Raw genomic sequence first — 27,631 nt, forward strand, 5'->3', positions numbered from 1 at the left:
CTGGGATACGTAGTCTGGCCGGGCCTAGGACGCCCCCTCGGATGAATGGGTCCGGGGCTGACCGCGAACTACAGCTTCTTGGCCCGAGGCTTTAGCCGCGGTAGCTGAGGAAGGGGTGCGAGCGGCAGCCCCGGGGTAGAGTTCCGCTCCGGGGTGGAGGCGATGTTCCGTGCCGCGGCTGAGGCTGCAACTCGGCTACCTGGGGTAGTGGTATAGGCAGGCGCTTCCTCTGCGCGCTCGCCCCCCTTCCCCGTTACCGGCATGCACCCGCTCTGCGCGGTGGGCCTGGTTTTCGCAGGCTGCTGCAGTAACGTGATCTTCCTAGAGCTGTTGGTGAGGTGAGTGACCCCCGCGGGCCGCGCCCGATTCCCGGAGTTGCGCTGAGGAAGCCGGAGGAAAGGCGTCCCCTTGCGTCCCTCCCCTCGCGCTCCCCCCGCACCACCACACCGGGGCGGAAACCGGGGTGGGACAGCCCCAGCCGCTGGGCTCTCGCTGCCTGGGACCCCGCTGAGTCGACCGCTCCTTCGCCCTGCGCACGACCCGTTTTCCCGCCCAATAGTTTCACAGCGTTTCTCCGAGGAAACACGCGGGCTGTTGTTGTCAACACTTCTGCACGGACTGGGGGGGGGGGGGGGGGTTAAATCTGGAGAATTTCTCACGTGGCTGGCCCCAGGTGGCCGGGGAACTCGTGGCTAGGTTTCTTCAGTTCCTTTTTTCCTTTCTGGTAATAATGCTACGTTTGACTTGAGCAAACCTTTTCGATTTACTAAGGCAGCCTGATTTTGTACACGCTGCAAAGAAAGTTTTATGTGTATTCAAGTGGCCCGCACAGCATTTTTTTATTGCCCTTGCAGACAGGCGGGCATGAGTACTTGGCCCAAACATTTCCCCTCAGTGATGGAGCAGAATCAATTTTTATTTATGTGTAAGGTCCGTGTTACTGACTCAAGACAACATTTCCACCTTTAAGATACGTATTAGTCTTTACAGTTTTGAGATGTAACCTTATTAACTAAGATTGGGGGTGGGGCGTGGATTAAAAAAAAGCTGGGGAACATTTACACAGTGAAATACTACCTAGTTGTAAATAAGAAGGAAATCCTATCTTTTAGGACAAGATGGATGGACCTGGAGATTATCATGTGAAATAAGCCAGTAAAAAAAAAAGAGAAATACCATATCTCACTTATATGTGGAATCTAATCAACAAAACAAAGAAACAGAAGCACAGAAACATAGAACAGACTGACAGCTGACAGAGGGGTGGGGGCTTGGAGGATTGGGTGATAAGGTGAAAGGGTTAAGCAAATAAAGTACACATAGCCCCAGACAACTGTATGGTGATAGCCAGAGGGGAAGAGGGGAGTGGGGGGAGGGGAAGGTGGGCAAAGGTGGGGGATAAATGGGGACAGAAAGGAACTTGACTGTGGGTGGTGAGCGCATGATGCAGTGTGCAGATGATGTTTTATTGAGTTGTACACTTGAAACCAGTATGGTTTCATTAACCAATGTCACCCCAGTAGATTCAGTTTAATAATGGGGGGGTGAAGGGAGGGCAAAACAGGTCAAGGGGGTGATGAATGGGGTAGCTAGACTTTTGGTGGTGAGCACAAGGTTTTACAAACATGTCAAATTCTAGTGTTGCACACCAAAATTTATATGTTATCAAGGCAGCGTTCCTACAAAAAAAGAAAAGAACAGAATGGCTAGGAACATTAGCAGAAGCAGTCTGGGTTCATTTTATTGAGATGGTATGCAAATAATGTTGAGTACTGTGCAAAGTTCAGGGAGTAGGAACTGCTACAGAAAAGGCAGCAGGTGTCCCGGAAACGCCTCAGCACTAAAAATCTCAAAATGATGAACTTCGTATTTGGCTTTGCCATACCCTGATTGTGTGACCTTTTCAAATCATTCAGCCTCTCGGGGCCTCCTTTTTCCTGCTGTAAAATGTCACCTGCGGTGCTCTCCACCACCGTGTTTTTGAGTCTACAGTTTATCTTCGTTGGCTATCAGAGCAACCCACGTACAAGACAGGTCTAGAATTATCATTTCCGTTTTACCGGAAATGAAGCAGCTCCTAAGAAGTTAAAGGGTCTTTTACTACTTGGAAGTGGCAGAGGCAGACCTGGGATCCGGGATATCTGAACTCCTCGTCCAAGACCATTTTCATCCTCCCTCTTCATTTTGAACTTGAGCAGCCTATAGGTTTTGCTCACCCAGTTCCTCATGTGGTACCTGCCAGAAATGTATTTTATTTTCCTGCTGCCACTCATGAAGTCATTCTGAAGCAACCAGTTTATTTAAGGTGAACTCTGTGCGGGGTTAACTTTTGCAGTTACCGAGCTTGAAGTTTTGTCAGGCAGAAAATGTTGATCAAGATCTGTCATTTGACATTCTTGAGTAGGTGGTGAGGGATATGGGAAAAAATAGATCCTGCTGTAAGCTGGTACATTTCAAAGGAAAGTTTCTTTGAAAATCGATTTTAAACTATAAAAAAGTGATAAAGTCAGACCAGCCAAATAAAGGTGTAATATTTGTGTTGGAATATGCATTAAATCTGGGGTGTCAAATGCATTTTCACCAGGGGGCACATCAGCCTCGCGGTTGCCTTCAAAGGGCCGAATGCAATGTTAGGACTGTATACAGGTAACTTACTCCTTAACAGGTAAGCGAGAGCTCAGCGCTGCCACTGGGTAGAAAACAAGGTGCCGGGGCGGATAAAACAAGGTGGAGGGCTGGATTCGGCCCACGGGCCTTCTGTTTGCCACCTGTGCATTAAGTTAAATCTTGTCAAAGGCTGTGTGATGCCAGTTATGGTCGCAGCTGAAGGCACTCTTTACTAGTTATGAGCCCTTGTCTAAATTACTTGGTTTCCTGGAATCTGTTTTGTCAACAGTGAAACCGGGGGTAATGGTTAGACCAGCCTCACGTGGTTTTGAAGGATTAAATGAGATTCACGTGCACAGCCTGAAGCACACACAGATGGGCTTCCTCTCTAAAACCTTTACTTTGGTACAGGTATACCTTGTCGTATGAATTTGTTCCTGGGGTGTTGTGGCTAAATCTAACTTTACTCGTACAACCATGTTTTCACACATTGTGGGAGGGTCTATTTAGAACTTTGAAATAACTTGTGAATAGTCATCCTTCACTTATCTTTTAATGCAAATCTGGAATTTTACTTACAGAGGGCTCATAAATCCGGAATGGGTTTCCATAAGATGGTGAGGGCTACATTCATTGATTTAAGGGATGGTACACCACACCAAATAGCAGCTTTGTCCTGATTTGCTTGGGCAACTCACAGCTTCTCATGTGACAGAGCAATAAAATAAGAGCTGGTTGGACTAGATGGTCTTGAAAGGTCTTTTTAGTTTTGGCCTCAGAATTTGGGACTTCATCTTGGGACATCACAGCTCATAACTTTTTTATAGAGCAGGAACTGTGCTTTTTATATGGCTCCCTGGGAAACCCTGGGAGGCGGAACTCCCACTAATAAGTGGCAGGCGGAACACACTGTTAGTATAAATGCAAATGCTACAGTGACTTGCAGGGAGAAGCAGCCATGTATAATCACTTCCCCCAAACCGGAAGACCAGTGTGGGTGTCTCTTGTGGATGTTCCTCCCCGTGGTTGGGGTCTGAAATAGAATATGAGCACAGAGGGGCGCAGAGGGGCATTAGGAGCAGACGTGACGTCACAGCCCGGGGTCCGCGTCAGCTGACTGAGTGGGCAGAGTGTCGTGCGTCTTCCAGGAGGAAACAGCCCGGAACATTTATTTTCCCTTTGTTCAGTCACGTGCCTAATGCTAACTCTTATAGAAAAGTTTCCCAAATCTAGAATAAGTGATAACAAAAGGCTTACACTATCTGTCCAGTTATTTCTCTTCAAAGTTGCTTTAAAAAAAAAAAAAAAAGTGGATTCTTGCCAAAGAGAATGCAAAGTCAGAGAAACCTGTTTGCAGTTAGTGATGTATAAATATGTGTCTCTCTCTAACAGTATGTTCCTAAAAAGCTTTGTAAATTGACTTTTAAAAAATTGAATTATGTGACTGCATTGGGGATATTTAAAAATCCTATGGAAATAGAGCCGTGGGCAGCGTGGCTCAGTGGATTGAGCGCTGGCCTGCCAAGCGGAGGGTCACAGATTCGTTTCCTGGTCAGGGCACAGGACTGGGTCCAGGGCCAGGTCCTCAGGAGGGGACACGCGAGAGGCAGCTGATTGATGCTTCTCTCACTTACCAATGTTTTTCTCCTCTTCCTAAAAATAAATAAATGAAGGATTTTTAAAAATCCTGCGGAAATAGGGAAAGTAGACTGGAGTTGTCAAGGGGACGATTGGAAGTGACTCCCAGTGGGTGTGGGGTTTCTTTCGGAGATGCGCCAGAATTACACAGTGGTGCTGGCTGCGTGGCTCCAGACACTGAATACAACCCCCCCACTGCCCTGTGTGAGTAATAATAAAGGCAGTGACGGGGCCTGCAAGCCGTTTATTTGCCGCGTGTCCCTGGGGGTTTACCTGAGTCGGTGCCACGTGGCCCTGGGTGTCTTTAGCAGTGAAATAGCTGTAATAACACCTGCCTCCCTAAAAATAAAGATAAAATTACTAATAATTATGATGCCTTTTAAAAATAGTAATGGAGAATACACTTGCAAGGCGAATCATTTTTTGAAAAAAAGAAATGGTTACTTTCTCTCTGTTGTACAATTTTAATATTCTAGATCACAGTCGTGCATCGAATGAGGCGTCCCCAATTCATTCAGGGGCTTGCGTGAAGGCCACACGCTGTGCCCAGAGTGGGAGCGCTACCCGGAACCAGCCCCCCATGGCGCTGGCTTCTCACTGCCTCATGCTCCAGGTGTGGCTCCCTCACACATTGTCATCTTGAGGGCAGGGGTCAGGGCTCATTCACGCCGAGAGCTTCCTGGCAGCCGCCCCGTGATTGTTCTTCAGCTGGACCGGCCTAGGCTTTGGTAGAGAGCAAACGGAAGGGAAAGCAAGGAAGCTTAACCCCTGTTGGGCTAAGTTGTGGCTTGGCACTTTATGTGTGTCTTCTCATTGAATCCTCCCTAGAATGTTAATTGTACGTCACCTCTGTCTTACAGTTGATAAAAATGGTCAACATATAAATATCTTTTAAAAGGTTACTAGACTTCAGCCGAAGACCTGCTAGTATGGTAGGCAAGGTCCTGCAGGTTGGTGGTCCAGGAGTTCTAGTCTTTGCCTTTTCCCTGCACAGCAGACACTAGGGGAAGTGCTTTTCAGGGCCTGGCCTATTTGCTGTGCAATGAAACCAGTGAGATAGGCGCTAATACCGGTGTCCCATTTTAAAAATAAGAAAACCGGATGTAGATCGGGCAATTAACTTCCACTGTCCAGGGTAAGTGACAGAGCTGCAGCCTGCATGTCACCATGTACTTTTAGCCACTGTGGAGCACAGCTGTTCTCAACCCTGTGCCAGCATATCAGAATTACCTGTGCATCTTACACACACACACACACACACACACACACACACACACACACACACGCACGCGTGCGTGCCTCCCAGCCTTTGCCCCAGACCTACACTCGTGGTTCTCAGCCTGGCTGCACAGTAGAATCAAGTGAGAAGCTTCCAGAAGGACAGGTTTGAGGGCCTTACCCCAGACCAGCCCAGTCCACTCTGGGGGCGGTGGGGGGTGTTGCCCCCCAGGCGCATGGTTTTTAAAGAGTGGCCTAGACAGAGTTGCATAGAGTCTGCTGGGAACTACCCATCTGCAGCTCAAGTTCCTTCTCCTGTCGCTCATACTGAGGCTAATGGTTTTAGTAGCTCCTTGAATGAGGTAAATGTCTTACAAATGATTATTTATGGATTCCTACAACCTTTAGCCCTGTCCCTTGAACATAAAAAGTGCTAAAGAAGTCATTGCATTGACTGGGTCGTACAGAGTAGCAGCCGTTTTGCTTCAGGTGGTATGCTGCACTCTGTACAGGAAGGTGACCAAAACAATGAACAGTGAAACGGCAACAACTACATCCCTAGCAACAATCGGATCTAAAAAACAAACTAAGCAAACAAGAAGAACTGAGACAGAATCACGGATACAGAGTGTTTTGATGGTTGTCAGATGGGAGGGGGTGTGAGGGAATGGGTGAGGTGGTGAGGGGATTAAAAAATACAAATAGGTAGTTACAGAATAGCCATGAGGATGTGAAGTACAGTGTAAAATTGCGTAGCCAAAGAATTTATACAACCATGACCCATGGACATGAACAATGGTGTGGGGACTGCCTGAGGGAGTGGGGATGCTGGGTGGAGGGGGGCAAAGGGAGGAAAAGTGGGAAAACTGTAATAGCATAATCAATAAAATATAAAAATAAATAGAGAAAATAATAAAGTAAGAAAACTGCAAAATCAAAAAAATGAAACAAAATCTCAAAAAACAAAAACGCATGGCTGGCACTTGGAGGTCTTTATTTTTGCGCTCGATGGCTGTGTTTAACAATCCGCATGCTTGGCACTGCTATTTAATATCAATACTATCAACAGGATGGAGTTTTTAATAAATAGCATTATATTGATATTTAGTAATATAATTACATCAGTAGTCACTAGCTTTGGGTAAATGTCTTGGGTGAAGGTGAAAATACAAACTAGGAAGGCTGAATTTCGTCACATGGCAATGTCGCTAATAAGGGAAACCTGGGAGCTTCCCGAAAAACAAAGACAACTGCTGGCTTTGAATTCCCTCCTCTGATGGAGCAGAGCCCAATGGGGGACGAGCTCAGGAAAACCTCAGACATCTTACGGAGTGAATTTCCACAGAGCACCGCAGGGGGGATGTCAGAAGGAATCCTCCTAGCTTGTGAATTTTTTCCCTAACAGCCCCTGTGAAGGGCCCCCTGCCCCTCTCAGAGGCCCCTGGAGAGGTTCGGTTGAACTTCACGCACACTGTTGCGTGCCTGATGCGTATGTGTTAAGAGGCGTGGAGAACAGCATACCAGAGCTGCGTCCTCAGTTTTTCCATTATTGCTCCTTGCCCCTCTCCTCCCCCACCAAGACCCGCTTTTGGACCTTTTTCCCCAACAGATACACTATTATAGGGTTTATGTACTGTACATATATCTGTGCTTTATACTTATATAATAGTAAGATTTCCCCCCCACCCCAGGAGCCAATTTTTGCGCCGACAGGGGAGCTAAGGTAACGTCCCTGCCATCGACAGTGGGTGTGAATCTTCGGCTGACAGAATCTTTCTTGAAGGTTCCTGGTCAGGGGGATCTGTCAACACTTTCTAGGAGGCCTGAGCCCATTTCTGTCCTTGGGCTTCGCTGCCTAAGCTGACCCGGATCCTGACCGAAGTCCTCTTGGTTAACTGAAGATCCCAAAAAGAACATATGGCCAGCTCCCTACAGTTCACAAGGAAAGTGGTGTCACAGTTCCAGCAGGGAGTGCAGCGGAGTGACCCTGACTGATGGCCTGCCACCCCTCCAGGAGAACGAGGCAGGCTTGGTGTTCTTCTGTGATGGGCTTTGCTAAGTGCCTGTGGCCCGTGGGCATGAAAACGGGGGGACAGTGCGTAAGGGGACTCTCCCTGTTGCTCTGAGCTGTCCTTGTAATGAGACATGGTGGCCTCGGTCCTGGTGTTTTAAGCCTTTTTGTTGTTCACTGCACAGGAAGCACCCGGGATGTGGGAACATCGTGACATTTGCACAATTTTTATTTATCGCCGTGGAAGGCTTCCTCTTTGAAGCCCGCTTGGGAACGAAGCGGCCAGCTATCCCAATAAGGTATGGCACGTGGAAGTCTCTTTTAGCCTTTTTTTCCTTTTTAAAGTTAAGAACTTTTCTGGCACTTACAGAAAAGGAATATGAGACATTGTTTGATACGATTTGTATCAAATATATCAGCAGAGTAATCATTTATTTTCTGATTAAATTATGTTGTGAAACTCCAATGTATTTTAAAATAAAATCCCCTGCCACAACGTTTCAAATCACTGTGGTGGAGATGACCACGTACATATATGTCAGTGTGGGCGGTGTGTGGGTATGTCTCTAGTATGTGGTCAGTGAAAGGCCTAATGTCACCAACTTTTTAAAATAGTTATGTATGCTGTCGTATGTTATCACATGTGATAAGAGTGGTATCATTGTTCCTTTTAAAAAACAAATGGCTTTTGGAAATAGATTTGGCAATTGTACAACGTCGTGAATGTAATAAATGCCACGGAATTGTTTACTTTAAATGATTGATTTTATGTTGTGAATTTCATCTCAATTAAAAGAACATGATTTGCCTTGACTGGCGTGACTTAGTTGGTTGGGCGTCATGCAGAGCAAGATGTTGCTGGTTTGATTCTTGGTCAGGTCACTTGCCCGGGTTGTGGGTTCAGTCCCCTATCGGGGCGCATATGAGAGGCAGCCGTTGATGTTTCTCTCCCTTTCCTTCTCCCTCCCTTCCTCTCTCTTTAAAAATAAGTAAAACCTTAAAAGAAATGGGCAGACTAAGGCAAAATTGTTGGTTCTAGGCCTCTGTCCATTAGTCCAGATTTACAGAACTGTGCTCACGGGTCCAAATAAAAAGCAGCAGTTCTTATAATGAGCAGTGTGTTGCAACCCAGCACGCTTGCTGCGGAGACTTGAAATCTGTGTGTAACCCATCCTTGTGAGTATTTACAATAGGCTCGTGTCATTAATCCCTTTGAAGGGGACATGCTGGTATGAATGCGTGCAAGGGCTGGTTGAGGCTCATCCTCGTTGATGTTGTTTTGCAACATACCTGAGTAGCTTGCTGTAGAAAAATCCGCAGCAGGAGACTTGGCTGAATTTTGTTACTAATTTTGTATGTTTAGATTGCAGCCAGGTGCATATAGTAATGGCCTGTGGATCCTCTTTGCTCCCTTTGTTCAGGGCTGAAATGGATTTGGGTGATTGTCTAGCTACCTTGCTGGCAGGTGGAGGGGGAGGTCAGCAGTGGTACTGCTCACCGGCACCTCCCACCCCGCCTAATCCCCAGTCTCCAGAGAGCTCCCGCAGCTGCCGGCCCTCTCTGCAGTCTCTCTCGTTTGTTGTACAGAAGGGGGTCTTAACATAGAAGTGACCTCTGTGTGGGCTTTAGCACCAGCCAGTTTGGGGAAGCCCGTCGGAACCCAGCAAGGAGGCCAGGAGTGGGCGGTACCACCCTATTGTTCCTGCTTGTTCTCGGTGGAGCTGGGAGAGCTGCTGTGATTTTGCAGGTGAGCCAAAGCGCCTGCCCAGAGCTCCTGGCTGCCCCCTTGCTCTCGCTGGCTCCTCCACCCCTTAGAGTTCCTGCAGCTCCCTCCCAGAGGGTTCCCGTGGCTCTGCCAGCCTTCCCTCTGTCCCTGTTTGTTTATTCAGCCTGCAGTTGTGTTGCAGGAGTAATTGTTCTGTATCTGTGTGTATGTTTGAGTTTACTCACGGGAGGGGTGGAGGGAGGGGTGGAGTTCAGACGCCCCCTGTGCTGCCGCTATCTTGAACTTTTTTTTCCTAGTTTTTTTAATGTGTGACGCTAGGTTCTTTTGAGATTTTTGTTTGTTTGTTTCTTGAGGTAGGCCTGTAACGCTGTGAACTTCCCCCATTTGTACCGCTTTTTCTGTGTACCCCAAATTTTGGTAAGTTGTATTTTTGTTTTCATATGTCTTCATCTTTTTTTAAATCCTCACTCAAGGATATATATATATTTTTTAATTGATTTTAGAGAAAGAGAGGGAGAGAGAGAAAGAGGGGGGGGAATCATTGATGTTAGAAGCATTGATCAGTGGCTTCTCATATGTGCCCTGACCAGGGATTGAACCTGTAACCTAGGTCATGTGCGCAGACCGGGAATTGAACCTGCATCATTTTGGTGTATGGGATGATTCTCCAACCAGCTGAGCCACCCAGCCAGGGCCGTCTGTCTGTATCTTTTGATCTCCTCTTTCATTTCTTCTTTGACCCCGTAGTTGCTTAGTGGCATGTTGTTAAATCTTCACATATTTGCGTTTTTCCCAGCTTTCTTCTGGGAGTTAATTTTGTTTCATACCATTGTGGTCAGAAAATATATTTGGTATGTTTTCAGTCTTTTTAAATGTATCAAGACTAGCTTGGTGCCCCAGCAGATGGTCTGCCCTTGAGAATGTTCTACGTGCACTTGAAAAGAATGTGTGTGCTGTCATTTTGGGATGGAAAGTTCTATAAATATCATTAAGGTCATTTGATCTAATGTGTCATTTAAGGCTGGTATTTCCTTATTGACTTTCTGTCCGGGTGATCTATTCATTGCTGTCAACGGGGTATTCGTGCCCCTGCAATAATTGTATTTTTGTCCTTTTCTCCCTTTAGGCCCGTTAGTGATTGCTGTACATACCTCGTGCTCCCAGGTTGGGTGCATATATATTAAGTGATTGAGCTGCCTTGATGAATTCTCTCCTCTGTCATGATAAAATGTCTGTCTTTGTTTCTCGTTACCTTTTTAAAAAATTTTGAACTCTCTTGTGTCTGATATAAGTGCTGCTGCACCCGCTTTCCTCTGGGCGCCAGTTGTTTGAAGTGTCATCTTCCCCCCTTTTGCCGAGTCTCCTGGAGGCAACATGTAGCTGGGGCTTATTTTTCACTCCATGCTCCTGCTTTCTGCGTTTTTATTCATGAGTTTGGTCCCTGTATAATTTGGGTGATTAACTTTATATGAAGACTTATTACAGGTACTTTACCTTTCCTTGTTGCTCTCTCTCCCTTGACTCTTTCCCCTTGGTATTCTATTTGCTATTTTAGTCTGGCAGTTTTCTCTGTTTTTTCCCCCTCCATTTCTTTCTTTTCTTTTCTCTCTCTTTTTTTTTTAATGTTTTGTGTCTCAGCCCTGGATTTCTGTTTTGTGGTTACCATTAGGATTGGGTAAAGAGTCTCATACATAACAGCAGTCCTTTCTCTTGTAATTGCTGCTTTATTCACCCTTACCCATTCAGTGCTTTTCCTGCTCTTTGATGATTTTTGTTGTCACAAATTATCCCTCTTGATGTTGTGCATTTCTTACCAAACTGCAGTGGCTATAATTATTTTAATGCCCTTTCCCCCTTTAACCATTATGTTGTAATGAAGTGTTTAATAACCTGTTCTGAAATAGACTTTCGGTTGCCTGCTCCTGTCTGTTAAGTCATCTCGTTCAGAGTTTTCGTCTGCATCTGTGCACTTGTTTCCGACAGAAGAGCTTCTTCCAGCATTTCTCGTGTGCAGGACTTACAGTGGTCAGTTCTCCCGGCGTTTGTCTGTCTGGGAAAGCCTTTATTTCTTCTTAATAGCTGCAGGATAACTTTGCCGAGTATCTTATCCTTGGCTGATGGTTCCTTTCTTTTCAATATTTTGAATGTTTTCTTTCACTCTCTGCTGCCTTTCATGTTTCCACCGAAAAGTCTGGTGGTGATAATGTAATAATGGGTTTCCTTTGAAGGTCAGTCTTTATGTTCCCGGCTGCCTGGAGAATTCTTTCTTCGCCGCTGATTTTTAACAGTTTCAATAAGATGAGTCTTGGAGAGGGTTTCTTTGTATTGATATAATTAGGTGTTGCGTTGGCTTCCTCTACTCTAAAATCCAGTTCTTTCCATAGGCTTGGGAAGTTCCCGTCAGTTGTTGCTTTAGGTAGGATCCGCGTTCCCTGCTCCCTCTCCACTCTTTCCGGTGTCCCTGTTGCCCTTAGATGGCGGGTTCTAATGTATCCAGAGAGTGGATTCATTTCTTTTAAAAACTCTTAGTTCTCTGTCTTCTTTTTTTTTTTAATTTAATGTAATTTAATTTTTTTTGTTTTTTTTAAATTTTTTATTGATTATGCTGTTACAGTTGTTCTATTCCCCCTTTCATTCCCCTCCACCCTACCCCCCGTCCCCACCATTACCCCCCTTTAGTTTATGTCCATGTGTCTCAAGTCCTTTAGATTCTATATTTCCCATACTATTCTTGCCCCCCCCCATCTATTTTCTATCTACTGTCTATGCTACTTATTTTCTGTACCTTCTCCCCCCTTCTCCTCCTCCCACTCCCCTGTTGCTAACCCTCCTTGAGATCTTCATTTCTATGTTTCCACTCCTGATCTAGCTGTCCTTTTAGTTTGCTTTCGTTTTAGGTGTGGTTGTTAATAACTGTGAGTTTGCTGTCCTTTCACTGTTCATATTTTTCTTAGATAAGTCCCTTTAACATTTCATATAATAAGGGCTTGGTGACAATGAACTCCTTGAATTTGATCTTATCTGAGAAGCACTTTATCTGTCCTTCCATTCTAAATGAAAGTTTTGCTGGATAGAGCAATCTTGGATGTAGATCTTTGGATTTCATGACTTGGAATACCTCTTTCCAGCCCCTTCTTGCCTGTAAGGTCTGTTTTGAGAAATCCGCTGACAGTCTGATGGGGACTCCTTTGTAGGTGACTGTCCCCTTAGCTCTTGCTGCTTCTAGGATTCTCTCCTTCATTTTAATTTTGGCTAATGTAATTATGATGTGCCTTGGTGTGTTCCTTCTTGGGTCCAACTTCTTTGGAACTCTCTGAGCTTCCTAGATTTCCTGGAAGTCAATTTCCTTTGCCAGATTGGGGAAATTCTCCTTTATTATTTGTTCAAATGCGTTTTCCACTGGTGGCTGTGCCTTTCCCCCTTCTGGTACCCCTATAATTCGGATGTTGGAGCATTTAAAGATGTCCTGGAGGTTCCTAAGACTCTCCTCATTTCTTTGAATTCTTGCTTCTTGACTCTTTTCTGTTTGGCCATTATTTGCTTTCTCCTGGTCCACTCCATTGATTTGAGTCCCAGTTTCCTTTTCATTGCTATTGGTGTCCTGTGCAATTCCATTCATTTCAATTAGTTTCGCCTTCATATATTTGTCTAATTTGTGGCTATAATCAACCAGTTCTGTGAGGATCCTGATCACCAGTGTTTTAAACTGTGCGTCTGAGAGTTTTGCTATTTCTTCATCGCTTAGATTTATAGGCTCTGGGGCTTTGAGATCTTCTTGCGCCATTTTTGGTCTGTTCGCGCCCTTTAAGTGTGAGAAGCGGAGCCTTGGACTCCCAGGTCGCTGGGTTGTGACGTTGTATGTGGGGGCGTGGTCAGGGCAGGGAAATGGCGACCCCCTCTGCTGTTTCTCACAGCTGGGTGCGGAGGAGCAGTGCCTTAGGTGGTTCACCTGGGCCGGGCCACTCAGAGTCGCTGCGTTATGACGCTGTCTGTGGAGGTGGGGTCAGAGCAGGGAAATGGCGGTGCCCTCCACTGCTGCTTGCCGTGGGGACCCGCCGGGCCCGGACCAACCGCCCACTCCCTCGCCTGTCCACCCGCGCACAAATGCGCGACCACAGTCAACACGCAGCCCCGCTTCCCCGCTGTCTCCCCCGAGGTTGCTCGCCTGGTCGCTGGCTCGGTCGCTCACTAGGTCCAACCCTGCGCCTGGATTCCGCGCATCTGGATTCCGTGCCTGAGTCCGTCTGACCGAGTTTTCCTGTGCAACCCCGCTTCACCAGCCGCTGGTTTCGCCCCTTACCGGTCAGGCTGAAGAATTTGTTGTTAGCGGACTTCCGAAAAGTTCAATTTTCCGTGTTCTGGCTGTGTTTTTTGTTGCTAATATTTAGTTGTCTCTAAACTTGGTTGTGTGAGAAGGCACGGTATATCCACCTATGCCTCCATCTTGGCAGAAGTCCTCTGTCTTCTTCCTCATGGGTCATTTCTAGGTTTCTGTCTTCAAGTTCTCGAATTCTCTTTTGCATCTTGGCCTGCTCTGTTTCCGGTACTCTCTAGTTTATGCCTATCTCACTGAGTGCTTCAGCCCCAGAATTTCTTTTCTGTAGTTTGACTCTCTCTGGTAAAGTACTCCTTGTGTTCATTAATTTTATTCCTGAGCTCATTAGACTGTCTTCCCGAGTTTGTTTTTGGTGTATTGTTGAGTTTCTTCATAACTGCGATCTTGAATTCTCTGTCATTTAAATTAGTCTGCCGTGACTTCTGAGTTTGGTTCCTGGAGAATTTTCGTTTCCTTTCTGTGCTCCCAGTCACCTCGGTGGTTCATGGTGTTCGGTGGGTCGTTTCTCTGTGTGCATTGGAGGTAGTGGCCTCTTGTCGGGATTCAGTTTTGCTCACAGCAGTTCAGCAGGTTCATAGGCAGGCTGCCTTTTCCTTCCCCAAGACCGGAGTTGCAGTACAGGTTTTGTTTTATGTGCACACTTTACGCCTCTGGGGTCACGGTGGAGTGGCATTGCTTAGGTTAAGGAAGATGCCCTATACCCACTGAGATGTCGGGTGTCCCCTCTGTCCGCAGCTCACCGCAGGTGTGGGTCATGACTGCTCTGATGGGGGTGGGGTGGCTCGTGGTGAGAACTGGGTTTGTTTGCACGCTCCCAGAGCGACTGCGTTTTTGCCCTGTGCTCCTGGCTTTACCAGGCTCTGCGGGGTCTGTGGGGCAGAGGAGGCAAGTGCACAGTCTCATAGCTCCGCCCCAGCCCCTCAGAGTAGGGGTCTCCCAGCCACCTGTAGCCAGCTCTGCTGCAGTGGGGCAGGCAGAAGGAAGAACAGGGCTTCTGCCCCTCTTACCCTTCCAGGGTGCAGTGTGCAGGCTGGAGCCAGGCTGGGCACCCGACTGCTGCCTCCCCTCCTGCCCTGCTCCATCCTACCACCCCTGCTCCTTCTAGCGCACCCCCTTCTGGTGGCCGATGTGTGGCTCTGTCAGGCCTGTGTGTTGAGCAGGGTCCCAGGCTGAGTTACAGCTGTCTAACTTGTAAGTACAAGAGGAGAAATGATGGCGCCTGCTCACTCTGCCACGATGCTGATGTTCTCTGTCTCCACTGACTTGCAAAAACCTATCGGTGTCTAGGAAGGAACGGTTTTGAAGACTACTGGTTTTCATTTGCCATGTATACTGGAAACATTAAAATACTGTTTCTGAAAGCATTCTCTATGATTTAAACTTTTTCCATGTTAGTCTGGCCTTGTGAAGTATTTTTATAGATACTTATTATTTGACTTCAACAGATAATAGTGATACAATCTTAGTATAAGAGGAAATAAGCCAAATACTTCTTAACTAAAAACGCATATTGCCATCTATAGTTGATTTGCTATGAACAGTGGATTCTGTGTAATGACAGGCTGTCCCCTCTGCGTTTCAGATACTATGCCACAATGGTCACCATGTTCTTCACCGTCAGCGTGGTGAACAACTACGCCCTGAACCTCAACATCGCCATGCCTCTGCACATGATATTTAGATCTGTGAGTACCGCCGTGCACGTGAGTGCGCTCCTCCTGAAGCACCGCGCGGGCAGAGGTGGAAAGGGCTCGTAACGAGCGGTGTCTGGGTGTGAGAGCAGGTCTCGTAGATGCGTGGGCAGAGGCCGGCTTTCCCTCTCCTGAGAAGGGAGGCGGAGAGAGAGAAACCAGAACGTGGGTGGTTTCCTGGGACTTACCTGAGGTCTCGTGGGTGGTGAGTAAAAGGAAAGTCAAAATTTTCCCGAGAAACAGATTTTGCCTTTAATTCCTTTCATCTGGTTGATTTCGCAGTCACACTCGCTGCGCATGTTATTTATTTCTCATCACTTTTTCTTTCTTCCATAAAATTACATTTACTTCTAGTAAATGAGGCAGACCCTTTTCTGATTTCTTTTTTTAAGCAGAGACTGGAGATAAATGAAGGGGAATTCTTGATGAAGACATGTTTATGTTTCTTTGACAGCAGTAGAAGTTGTTTTGTTGCCTCGTGTGTGGCCACAGATCTGCGTTTGGTTTTTATATAAATGAGAACAGTTTTCCCTAAGGGGCAGGAAAGACTTCAAGGGGGGTGTAGACAGGATCGCAGAAGAATACCAAATGGGTGATTGTCGGGACTGTAACACTTCCGTGCAGTCTGAGATTTTTGTGGGACCGAGTGCGCTGCTCCTGCAGGGACTTTCTGGAGCTAATTTAATTATGCAGATGACCTTCAGAGCGCTGAGCGCGTCACAGACTTTCAGCAGGTGCACGGTGATTGGTAGACAGACACCCTTCCAGGGAAGAGGGGTCTCTGTGCGCCTTTCATTCATTGAGCGGCAAGAAGCTTGTTAAAAGCTCTCGTAAGTAAGGGAGATGGAAAATTTGACAAAAACAAGTCTAACAATTTATTCCTGCTAGCCACAGCTTCAGCTAGGACTGGCTATAGAGAACTGATCATTTTTTTCTCCATTGTCATCTTTAAAAAGTTTTATTATTTTGCAAGATCGATTTCATGGTTTATACTTGTTGCCCTTATACGAACACCTGGACCTTACTAATGGATCATCCCAACCTCTTCCTCCCCAGCTGCCTTTCCCTGTTGTCTGCGCTCGTGTTTGTCTTGAATGACACCGTCTTTCGCTCGTGCACTGAAGCTTGCTCTTGTCTCCTTTCACAGGGCTCTCTAATTGCCAACATGATTTTAGGGATTATCATTTTGAAGAAAAGGTAAGCAGTACACTTTCATAATTTATGTAGAGGAAGCATTTCATGTGCCCCATCTGTGGTGGAGATAGTTTGCTCTTGACCTTCTTTGTGTCCTTGTTCCCTCTGTGACAGCGATGTTTATTCCTGAAGCAGCTGACCAGGTGGGAGGTTGCACCTGTGGCTCTGGGGAGAAGGAGCTCTTGTCACTGAGTCTTTAGATCCACACTAACCTGTGAAGCCAGTTGATCTAGGATTTCACTGCCCTGTATGGTCACCACTAGCCATATGTGATTGTTTACATCTAACATGGAAATTACTTGAAATTATATATTTTCTCAGTCTCACTAGTGACATGTTAATTGCCCCACAGCCACATGTGGCTAGTGGTTACCGTGTTGGAGAGCCCAGTGTGGGATATTCGCAACCTCTGAGCTAGCGGTGCGGGACAGTGCTGTCCCAGAGGGTGTTTATCCACACACCATAGTGAACTGAGGAATGGTCATAGTTATTAAAAAGAAAATCTCTAATGGAGACCCAAATGGCCAAGAAGATGGAATGGAGTTTGAGGACCGTTCCTTGTGTCACCGGTGGCTCTCTGTGGGACAGGGAGGAGGATACCAGAAGTGTCCAGGTTGCTCTCTTCAAGTACTTGTCACCCACCTTCGTCCTGAGCCTCACCTCTCACTCCCAAGGAAGAGGGGCACTGAGAAAAGACAGCACACACCTTCTGGAACATTCCTTGGGGGAGTTCACCCTCACTATTACATCCAGAATCGTACAAGTCGATGCCAACTTCTGAATGTGTTTAATACCCACCCCCAGTATTAGAACTCAGTACCAGCTTGGGCAGGAGCTGTTGGATGTGAGGGTAGGAACCTTAGAGCTTTGAAGTTCCAGGAAGGGCTGTGTCACAAAAGGACAGTGGTCCTGTCTCACCAGGCTGCTTACCATGAACCCTGAGTTCCCCGAGACTTATGTATCCCCCCAGGTAAGCCCCACTGTGGGTGATTTTGTCCCTAGGTCCCCTGCACTTAAGAGTGTGTGTATAACAGGTTCGTCATGTTTAAAGTAATCATGTGCTTCTTGGTAGAACAGAATTCCCCTGGGGATGGACCTATGGTTCTTCCAACCTTGGATTTTGGCTTGTAAGAGGGATACAAAAGAACATTCTATTTAAAACACATATTCTGATGCTGCCTTAACATGTCCGGAGCCTTTCTCAAGCGTTCCGGGCTTCCCTGCCTTGTTTGGGGTCCGTCATCCTGAGTCAGTCTCTCCCTCGGCCTCTCTGACCCTCTTCCAAGTCAGAGAGCAAGAATCTTCTTAATTATCTAACAACAGAAATTAGTACCTACGTCAGCCTCAAAGGCCAAAGTGAGAGGCGATAGTCATTTGAGATAAAAAAGAAGAACTACTTGGGAAGCAGTGAATCAGGCAAAAATCCCAATAATGTCCCGAATAGGAGCCAAAGGCAAGGTGTGCTCTGGGGCAGGGGAACAATTACATCAGTAAAAGGCAGGACTTTCGGTCGGTGCAGGGAAGCTCAGCGGGGACACTGATTCCACACTGTTTTCAGTCTTCAGTCAGGTGATCTCAGGCCCATCGTCACGCTGTCCGCTTGCTCGTTGTGTGACGGACAGTTCCTTAGGGCGGGACGTTGCTCGAGGCCCAGCCCCAGGGTCGTCTGCCGTGTTTACGATCCAGGGGTCTGAGCTCGAGATGTACAGGCAGTTCCCCTGGGTGGTGGCTTCGACTCCAGTTCAAAGTGGTTCCATTTATTAATTTTTAACACTTCCTTTTATTCATCTCGGGAGGGTGCCCCCCAAGTTGATAGTAAATTCCTCATTCATTATTTTTTAGCTCTCACTTTTAAGCCTTTCTTTCTTGACCTTCCCAGACTGAAGTGTTTCCTGACATCGTTCACAGCTGCCTCCGGCTGCGCCGGGTCCTTCACCCTGCCCTCCGCTCTCGCCCAGCGCGCTCAGCCTCGCTCTGTTCCTCAGCCAGTTCTGCTGGCCTTTATGAGCTGCTGTGACCAGAACTGTGCACAGTAGTTGTGTAGGAACTTCGGATAGCTTGTCTCGTAAATCTGACTTCATTCCTCCCCGAAGCCTTTTGCTTTATCACTGAGGGCCTGAGAAGGATGTTAATGATCATGTTTTAGTTAATGTGAAATGCCACTGTTATTACTGCCAGCAGTTCCATTAGTTAACAATCCTCCCTTCATCCAGCTACGTCAACATTTAAAAACATTTCAATCATTTGGAGACTTTAATAGAAAATCCTCCCCTGGAAATAGACGCTTGAATGGTTTTGAGAATCGAGGCCAACTCCTCGTGCCGGAGCGCGTTCTTCCCCTTGCGTGGTGTGCGCCTTCACGCTCAGGCCCCTGCCCCCCGGGGAAGAGCTGATGTTGGTCAGGCCTTCATGTGCACTCTAGAGAGCAGAATGGAATATTATTACGTCTGGTCTGTTCTTTTTTAAAAAAATTTTCTGATGAGACAGTCTGTTGGTATGCAAACTATTAGACACTGTTTTAAGCAGCGCCAAGAAAGCGTGTTGTGCAGCCACCAGCGGGCACCCCGGTTCTTCTGCACACAGATTTACATGGACTCGGCTGGGAAGTGACCCCCTCCATCGTTTTTTGGTGATTTGTCCTCTCAGGCACCGTGACGGAAAACAGCACGTGGAAATTGGTGCCTGTGCTCTCCTGAGGTGTTCTTGTTCTTTTCGCAGATACAGTATGTTCAAATACACTTCCATCGCCCTGGTGTCTGTGGGGATATTTATCTGCACCTCCATGTCAGCAAAGCAAGTGGTAAGAAGGGGTCACAAACCACTTACATTCACCACAGACCTCAGGGGCCCCGGTACCAGGTCCTTGTACATGATGCGAGGAAGAGGGGAGGGAAGTGGCTCGCACGTGTCCCTGTGCCCGGGCCCACTGCCTGTAGCTCTGGCCTCTGTACCTGGTGTTTTTCTTATTTCCTAGACTTCGCAGTCCAGCTTGAGTGACGGATTCCAGGCATTCACATGGTGGTTACTAGGTAAGTACAGTAATTACAATCAAGATAATTGCCTTTGCAGTTCTGTTTGCTGAGTTTTCTCCTAAGGGATGTGTTTCTTGGCGAGGAGCTTTAGCTAAACAAATTATGCCGCAGAAGAGAGGCACCTGGGATCATATATCTCCGAACCTAGTGTTCTAGAAATGAAAAAAGAAAATGTCCAGGTTCATGGGCATGTGTTCTGTGACATGGATCCGTGTTTTTCCTGGTCACCACGGGTACAGAAAGGGAAGGACAGGCCTGCTTGCCCAGCACTCTCTCTGGGAGCGGGGCTTGGAGGGTCGTCCGCCTCTTCGTGGTCCGTCTGCCGAGCAGGGGCTTCTTCGGGAGAAGGGCAGGTTGCCGCGGTTGGCTGTTGAAATTCCCAGGGGGCCCATTTCTCAGCCTTAGATTTATTTTCTTCAGAAGTTAGCTCCTCCATATGGTGGTGTCCCCAAACCTGACCAATCCACAGAATGCCCTGGGGAATCGTTTAAGGTGGGAGTGTCTCTTTGTGGAATTACCGGGGCAGCTCCTGCAGAGCCGGCCCTCACCTTGTGCAACGCGGAGGTGAAACGCTCTCCCAGTGCAGCCAGTGCAGTCGTGGTAGCAAGGACCAAGTAGAGGAGAAATAGCAGTGAGAGAAGCTCTCCCTGCTTGTTGGCTTTGAAAATTTACCCCTCTAGATTGCTGTTCTTAACATAGAAAGATCTTTACAAAACAGTAGAAGAATACTTTATCCAATAAAAACAGTTTGCAAGGATCTGAACGTCATGGAGAAAAATTAATGTCCAATAATTTTATGTTCAGCTTCATTAGTCTAATTTTTATTTTTGATCCATTATATTGGCAAGATAATAAATGATTGTTCTCACTGCTGAGGTTGCAGCAAGAAAATCATTTTCACATAAACTGTTTACAGTATAAATTGATATAGCCTTTCTTGGAAAAAAACCACGTATTGAGTTTTTAAAAGGTCTATAACTTCTGACTCAGTAAGTCCATGTATGAGAGTTTATTCTAAGGAAATAATCAACATTTTTAAAGGTATTTTTATTTTTAGAGGGAGAGCAAGGGAAGGAGAAAGAGGGAGAGAGAAACATCAATGTGTGGTTGCCTTTTGCAGGCCTGTGCTCAGTCCATTGAGCTTCACCAGCCAGGACAGGAAATAATCAACATTTTAATTTATGTACAAGGATGTACATTGATTTTAATGAGGAAATACTTGGAAGCAATGTAATCATTCTCATAAGACATTTAAGTATGGTACATCCACATGATAGAGCAATACAGCCATTCAAACATAGTTTTTGAAATTTTAATGAATTACCTGAAGGAAAATCCAGGAGAAAGATCACCAAAAAAAGCAGGATAAGAAATTGTGTACTCATGATGATCCTGGTGAAGCATAAAATACACACAAATGTATTTAGAGAGATGGAGAAAACTAAAGCACTGGATGGTAATATTACGGTTGACTTTTACTTCTTTTTAAAATTTTGTCCATACTCTACAATTAGTTTGTAACATTTGTGGTGCATGGAAGCAACCAGTAAATGTTCTTTAAGAAAATATCTGGAAATGTGCAAATGCAAGTATCCTGTAACCTGACCCATGTCTTGCAGGCATTGGAGCCTTGACCTTCGCTCTTCTGACGTCCGCCAGGATGGGCATTTTCCAGGAGACTCTGTACAAGCAGTTCGGGAAACACTCCAAGGAGGCTTTGTTCTATAATGTGAGCCACCGCTTAAACCTGGGGAGGGTAGAAGTCATGGAGTTATCGTCACCATAATACGTTACTGCAAGTGTAGCTGCCATCCTTCTGATGCAGTTGAAGGATCAACTTATTGTCCGGCTACTGCTTCACCCCGCAGGCTGAAGCACCTCCCATGGGCTGCCAGGGTGCGTTTGAGCCACAGTTCTCTGCAGGGTCGGTCAGTGTGAGCAGAACGCGTCTGCTCACCAGGGACTCCTGCAGAGACAAGGAACCTTCACCGCCCTGTTCCTGCGGGTGGAACCAGGTTCAAACTAACAGGGAAACTAGACGAGGAAAATAAGTTGCAGAAACAACATACCTCGGGGAATAGGCGCTGGCGGGCCTTTGAGAGTGTGAGGGAGTAAGGCCTTCAGAGGGGCTTTATTCACTTTATGGAGAGTTTAAATAGCAGTTAGGTACACGAGCTTCTTTGCATTAAACTGCTGACCTGGAGCCTCCTCCTCTGCCTCCTCTCTTTTTCCCTCACCCCCGATGGGATAATGCCCACAGCACAGCCCCTCAAGGTCAAGGTGATACAGTTGTCCTTCACTGACAACTTTCTGCCCTGACGTTGCAGATAAGCAGTCTGACATACGTAGGAGGAGCTCGAGTGTGCAGCTGGGCACTTAAAAAATAAACGTGCGTCCCATTGGTTTCGCCTCAGTCCTTCAGAGCAGTCAGTGGCACGTGGTAACTGCTGAGGAAGCGCTCCTGTGGTTCTGCATTAAATTGCTGTGGTAGGGTCACTGCCAAGTACATCAGCCTTTGCTTACCTTTTGTTTCCTCTTCCTTTTATTCTTGTTTTCACCTTTTCCCCTGACATCGTTAACTGTCTTCGACCTCCTTAAAATCCACCTTCACATGCTTTATAATTTTTTAATTCATTATACTTGACTGTTCTCAAAAACAGTAAAACATGACAAATCCTTTGGATAGAGGACTGTGTGTTTAAATCTCCCATTCCCTTTTGTTGAGGGAGGGATGCTGGCTTCATGCGTGCATGCGTGTGTGAGATGACCATCACACCCCGTAAGGTAAGGACCGTATCTTGGGGGTGACTGTGCCATACAGGGCCAGGTGGTTAGATGCACTGTGTACACTGAACTTGGAAGTCTAACTTTTCTTGATATTGCACGTCAAACAATCTGAAAAACTTTGGATCATTGTAACACTATGCTCATTATTTCTACAATGATTTTGCATTTCAATTTATGTGAATTATTTCTTCGCATAGCATGCCCTTCCCCTGCCTGGATTCATCTTCTTGGCTTCTGATATCTACAGCCACGCCGTCCTTTTCAATAAGTCTGGTGAGTTTCGGGCCACCCAGTGGAATTACCTGCCAGTTTCCGTGTTACTCTTGACCGTTCCTTTTTTAATGCAAATCATCCTGCCCACTTGAAACTGTCCCCATCCCACCGTCCAGGGACATAGTGCCACGACTCAGCAGTTGTGGCAGTAAAAGCTTTTACAGGTGCTTCTCAGTTATTTGCAAGTGAAGTAAGAGAAGACTGTCTTTGGAATATGTGTGCTTGCATTTGAACGTGGAAGCTTTGATGTTCTGAGAATGCTAATAGTGACAACCCACTGCAGAGACTGGAGCCACCAGAGGGTGGCCAGCGGGCCAGCCGTCTCTGAGCCCGGTGGTCCTGGTCTGCCCTGACAGGCAGACCCAGTGCCAGCCACCGGGGGACGGGGGCAGCAGAAATGATGACAGGGCTCCTTTTCCAAGAGACAGGTTAAAAAGGCCGCAGGAATAAACAAACTCAACTCAAGTCTACAGTATAAGTTAGCTATTACTTCTTAAAGTGACTAGTTAATTAGCTATAAAATGCCTGTTAACTTGAAATAAATGACTTATGTGACCTGAGCAGCTACTAAAAGACCTCGTGTCATCTAGACAAATGAACACACAAGGCAGGCTTCATGCCCCTCATACCTGAAGGGTGTGTCCTGTAGAGCGGGCGGGGGTGCTCGGAGGCATCTGCATGTGAGTTGGGCGGTGGTGCCGCGTTGCCTCTCCCACCTTGTCCTGCAAGAGACGTGGGATGCAGGTCGTGGGAAAGAAAATGTTTAAGGCTCTGAATTACTCGTTTCTGGGTCTTTTTAATGGAGATATCATTGGCACATAGCTGATTTTTGACACAGTGGTTTTTAAGGTTTCTGACAGTCCCCACACAGGAAAGGGCTATTTAAATAAACACACTATCAAATCTTAGGACTGGTTTTGATTTAGTTACTAGAATGCTGCTTCTAAAAGTTGCAGCTCTGTGTATTTATATTTTTTTTTTAGAGTTTAACTTTTTCAGAACTGTCCTTAAATGTACATTTATCCGTGATTTTTCTGAGAGCTGGGTTACTTTAAGTCATACTGATAGTCTCTCCCCTCAGCAGACTGATACAGTGGATCCCTGAAGTTATTAATGTTTGTTAACTTTGCATTTCAACACCCGCTCGGTGTTTTAGAGACCACAGAATACCACGTTACTGGGACTTCCCACCAGTGCAGGCCTACAGTTCTACCCATTCACCGCTTTTGGTGGCTTTTTATTATTTTTTTGCAAAAGAAAATTGATGCTCTTTTCCTAACTGAATCTCGTGGCACCACCTGTGGGAATTTCCTAGGGATGCTTGTGTGTTTCAGACTCCAGAAACCACTGAGCCACATGAAAGAAACGGCCCTTAGGGGGCTCCTGCGTCCTCATTCCCTTTCATTTGGGCGTTTAGTCTGCTCCCAGGTAGTCTATGTGCAACTGACATGAGAATGACCTAAAAGAAGTCAAATTTCCATCACCCTACACGCCAGCTGACTTCACATCACCTCTGTCCTTCCAGACACTCTAAGTCCTAACGTACTCGGAACCCTTGTGTACATAGAATACTTCCTTTTTCACTTTCATTGTGAGTGTTTATGTGACTGGGAGGGACCCTTGGATTTTTTAAGTAGAACATTCGTGTCCAATGCCTCATCTGGTCACAGCGCCTTTGCTCATGTGGCCATCACTCTATTCCTGGGCATTTGGAGTTTTTCCTTATTGTAAGTTGCCCTGCAGTGAATGGAGAACCTTTTTTTTTGAATTATCTAAGATTAATTCCTACGAATTAGTATCAATACTTGTAGGAACTGCCAAATTGATTTTTTTAAAAAAACATTACCAATTTATATGACCACCAAGTGGCTGCTATTCCACTTTTACCTTTGCTAGATGAGAATACTGGTTGTAAGTTTTTCATTGCTAACTTCATAGCTATACAGTGCTACAGTCTAGTTTAATTTCAAATTCCTTGATCACTAGTAGGACTGACAGCATCTCCACGTGGCATTTACTTACTGGTGGTCTTTCCGCTGCTGCTGTCAGTTAAGGACCACATCACTTGAACTTCTCTGGGCTTCACAGCCTTCTCTGAAAAGCAGGGTCCTGTTTGGGTGACCGGTAAAGAATTTACTTTAAAATTGAGATAAACTGTCATTTGTTTTAAGAAAGCAGTGTAGTGACACTTGAGGCCAACGTAGCCTGGAATTGAGGCAAGTAAGGGGGTGTTTGGTCCAAACCTGTTCGCGAGGGAGACAGCACTGCTGTCTCTGTTACGTTCAGTCTGCGTTACTGTTCGGAAAGGTGAAGATGTCAGCTGTTCAAGTGATACGGTCATCTCCCCTCTTCATCTCCGCAGAGTCATACCAAGTTCCCGTCGTCGGGGTGACAGTGCCCGTCATGTGGTTCTACCTCCTCATGAATGTCGCTACCCAGTATCCTTTGTGCTGCTCGGCCGCGTGCCCTCTCGGGGTGGTTTCGGTGTGGGGGTGTTTATTCCTCTAACAGTGCCGCGGCATGCGTTTCACTGCCGCTTTGATCTGCTCGGCAGTAAAGCAAGAGAGGCGCCCCCGGAGAGCTCTTCTGTTGAGGGCCAAACAGATGCCAGCGGTGCCACAGGTCAGCAGGTCACGGGCAGTGGAAGGACATGCTCTGGGCCCAGTGCTGAAGTCGGGGAGAAGCAGGAACTGGAGCACGGCCTGCGTGTTCTAGTGGCCTGCGTATGTCACGAGCTGTCACAAGACTCAAAGAAATTTCAAAATTTAAACTTAATTGTTTAAAAAAAATGCTTCTTTTGAATGACCTTAAGGCCATTAGGAAAGAATTAAGTCTTTGAAACAGTCAGGTAGATTGTAGGGCAAATCTAATGAGGTGACGTGGGCAGAATGAGGTCAAACTTAGTTCTTGGACTGGGGGGCCAGGTCAAATAAAGGTGGGCGTGAGGACCTGTCCTGGGACCCAGGGGGTGACCCCCTGGTCATTTCCTGGGAGCTGACCTTCACCATAAACTGTGGGAAGAATCCAGAATAAGAACAGTGGGAGGTTATAGGCAGATTTGAGGTGGGACCCACAAATGGATGGCGGGGCAGGAATTCTGCAGGGAGCCTCAGAGCTGCCGCGGACAACCCCCAGGTGTTCTGGGTCTTAGAATGTGAACATTTAAGCCAAGAGCCACGCCAGGAGGTTTTCCTCTCCACACTTCATCCCCAGGAAACTCCCTTAACCCCGCCTCTCCAGGTATGTGTGCATCCGGGGCGTCTTCACCCTCACCACAGAGTGCACCTCCCTCACCGTCACCCTCGTTGTGACTCTGCGCAAGTTCGTGAGTCTCATCTTCTCCATCCTGTACTTCCAGAACCCGTTCACTCTGTGGCACTGGCTGGGCACCTCGTTCGTCTTCATTGGGACGCTGATGTACACAGAGGTGTGGAACAGCCTGGGGACCACAAAAAGCCAGCCGTGGAAGGAGGACAAGAAGAACTGAGGTCTGCCTGGGGGGCCAGCGTGGCCGTGAGCCGGGGTCCGACACAGGTCTGGCTGTTGTTTCACTTCTGTTCACGCTGAATTAGCCCCCAGCACCGAGCCGGCCACGTACCAGAGAATCTTCAGAAGGCCGGGTCATCTCGGATTTCACACGGCTTTACAGGCCTACGTGGGTGGGCTCCGAATAGAAACCTCTCGACCCTGAATGGGGGAAAAGAATGGCTGTCTGCTGTCGGACAGCCGTTCGTTACTTCTGTCTTGTTTACCAGAGTATTCGGGACTGCACTTGTTCGTTGAATTGAGTTCGTTGAATTGAGTCTCCAGAGCTACTAGTTTTATACCCTCGGCCTTGGACAGAGTTACCCCTTTTGTTGTTGTTCTGTTGACTGTCTGCTGTAAGTCATTACCATCCCGTGTCCTCGTCCTCCTGTTCTGACACCCTTCCTTCCGCTCCTCCGCAGCACTTTTCGGTCAGTCACGTGCTCCTGGCATCATCAGAACAACTACCTGAGTGACCAAGCAAATGGAGACACTGGTGACACCAGGGCTGGACTTTTCCCCAGTGTGTTGGGAAAGTGGTGGTTGTCCCTGTGAGCCAAGCTCCGGTGACAGTGGGGCGGGACTGGGGCGAACCCTTTCCCACAGTCTGTAGTGTCGTCTATGCAAAACTGTGCTTTCCCTCCGGCTGTCTGTGCTTAGAGCAGACCTGCAGCACATCTCTACGGCACAGTGTTAATAAGAAAAAAAAGTTGTGTATCAATTGGGGAAGAGACGTTTTTTCCCCTCTTCTACATGAAGCCCATGCGCCTCGAGCTGAGGAGGTGACACCAGGGTGGCCCAGGAGAAGCTGGCCTTGGTCATCACCCAGCGAGCCACAGCATCCCCAGGCCTCCTTCCGAGTGGGCAGGTTAAGTCTTTGAAGGGCTTCTGAACCAAGGAGGTTTCACTCGGCCTAACAGTTCTGACAGTTGCAAGCAGACTAGTGAGTAGATTAAAATATGGCGTTGGTGTGTAAATCAGGTCAAATCACAATTAAAGTGGAAGGTTTTCTTTGTTTTTCTATAAGGTATCTTGTTTGTGATGGGTATGTGTGAGGGTCGGGGTCGTATGTGCTTTATTACACGTAGAAAGGTGGCCCCCCTTTTACTCACCCGGTTTGCCTCCCCTGGCATAACGTTGAGACGGAGAACGACGTCAGCCAGCGTGGTGTGTCCCCTCCTGCAGTTTGTTCGTGACCATGCGGGAGAGAAGAGCACGAGAGTCGGGGTTCTTTCATTTCCTCCACCTTCACTTAGCCCTGGACCGTGATTGACCTCACGCAAGTATGTGCGTGCTCTCCCATCGGCAGGTGCATGTACTGGCCGCTTTCTCTCTGCACATAGAGGCCGTTCTTCTTTTCCTGGGTGCAGGCTGTGTTCTTAAATTGGGAGGTGGCTCCACCTGGGATTACTCACGGGGTGGCCTGTGGTCCAAGATGGCAGTGTGAGAGGACACACCGAATGCACATCTGTGTCTAGAGGAGCCATCTCTGGGACATGGCTATGGGACAGCTGAAGAGGAGGCTCCCCGGAGAAGCAGGGAGGCCTACAGGAGCTCTCCAGAATCTCGGGGAACTCACCGGGATTGGAGGAG

The 27,631-nt window shown here is 47.0% G+C and overlaps 1 protein-coding gene across 1 annotated transcript; it reads left to right on the forward strand.

Annotated features, from left to right (window-relative positions):
• On the forward strand, window positions 1-27,631 carry SLC35B4 (solute carrier family 35 member B4). The gene is made up of 11 exons (XM_053657111.1): window positions 1-338; window positions 7,660-7,773; window positions 15,119-15,221; window positions 16,375-16,424; window positions 19,140-19,221; window positions 19,396-19,450; window positions 21,073-21,182; window positions 22,438-22,513; window positions 24,876-24,951; window positions 25,754-26,001; window positions 26,461-27,631. The coding sequence occupies exons 1-10, from the start codon at window positions 262-264 to the stop codon at window positions 25,998-26,000; spliced, it is 990 nt and encodes a 329-aa protein (XP_053513086.1). The 5' UTR covers window positions 1-261; the 3' UTR covers window position 26,001; window positions 26,461-27,631.

Source organism: Artibeus jamaicensis, unplaced genomic scaffold (genome assembly GCF_021234435.1).
Source record: "Artibeus jamaicensis isolate MK-2021 breed Jamaican fruit bat unplaced genomic scaffold, CSHL_Jam_final scaffold_3307, whole genome shotgun sequence".
Lineage (NCBI taxonomy): Eukaryota > Metazoa > Chordata > Mammalia > Chiroptera > Phyllostomidae > Artibeus > Artibeus jamaicensis.

Bases quoted from the DNA above. Each gene is read 5' to 3' on its own strand.
- SLC35B4 (XM_053657111.1), top strand. From the start codon at position 262: ATGCACCCGCTCTGCGCGGTGGGCCTGGTTTTCGCAGGCTGCTGCAGT. The intron at 21,183-22,437 runs GTGAGCCACCGC...TTCTTCGCATAG, and splicing joins AGGAGGCTTTGTTCTATAAT to CATGCCCTTCCCCTGCCTGG. The intron at 24,952-25,753 runs GTATCCTTTGTG...CCGCCTCTCCAG, and splicing joins CTCATGAATGTCGCTACCCA to GTATGTGTGCATCCGGGGCG.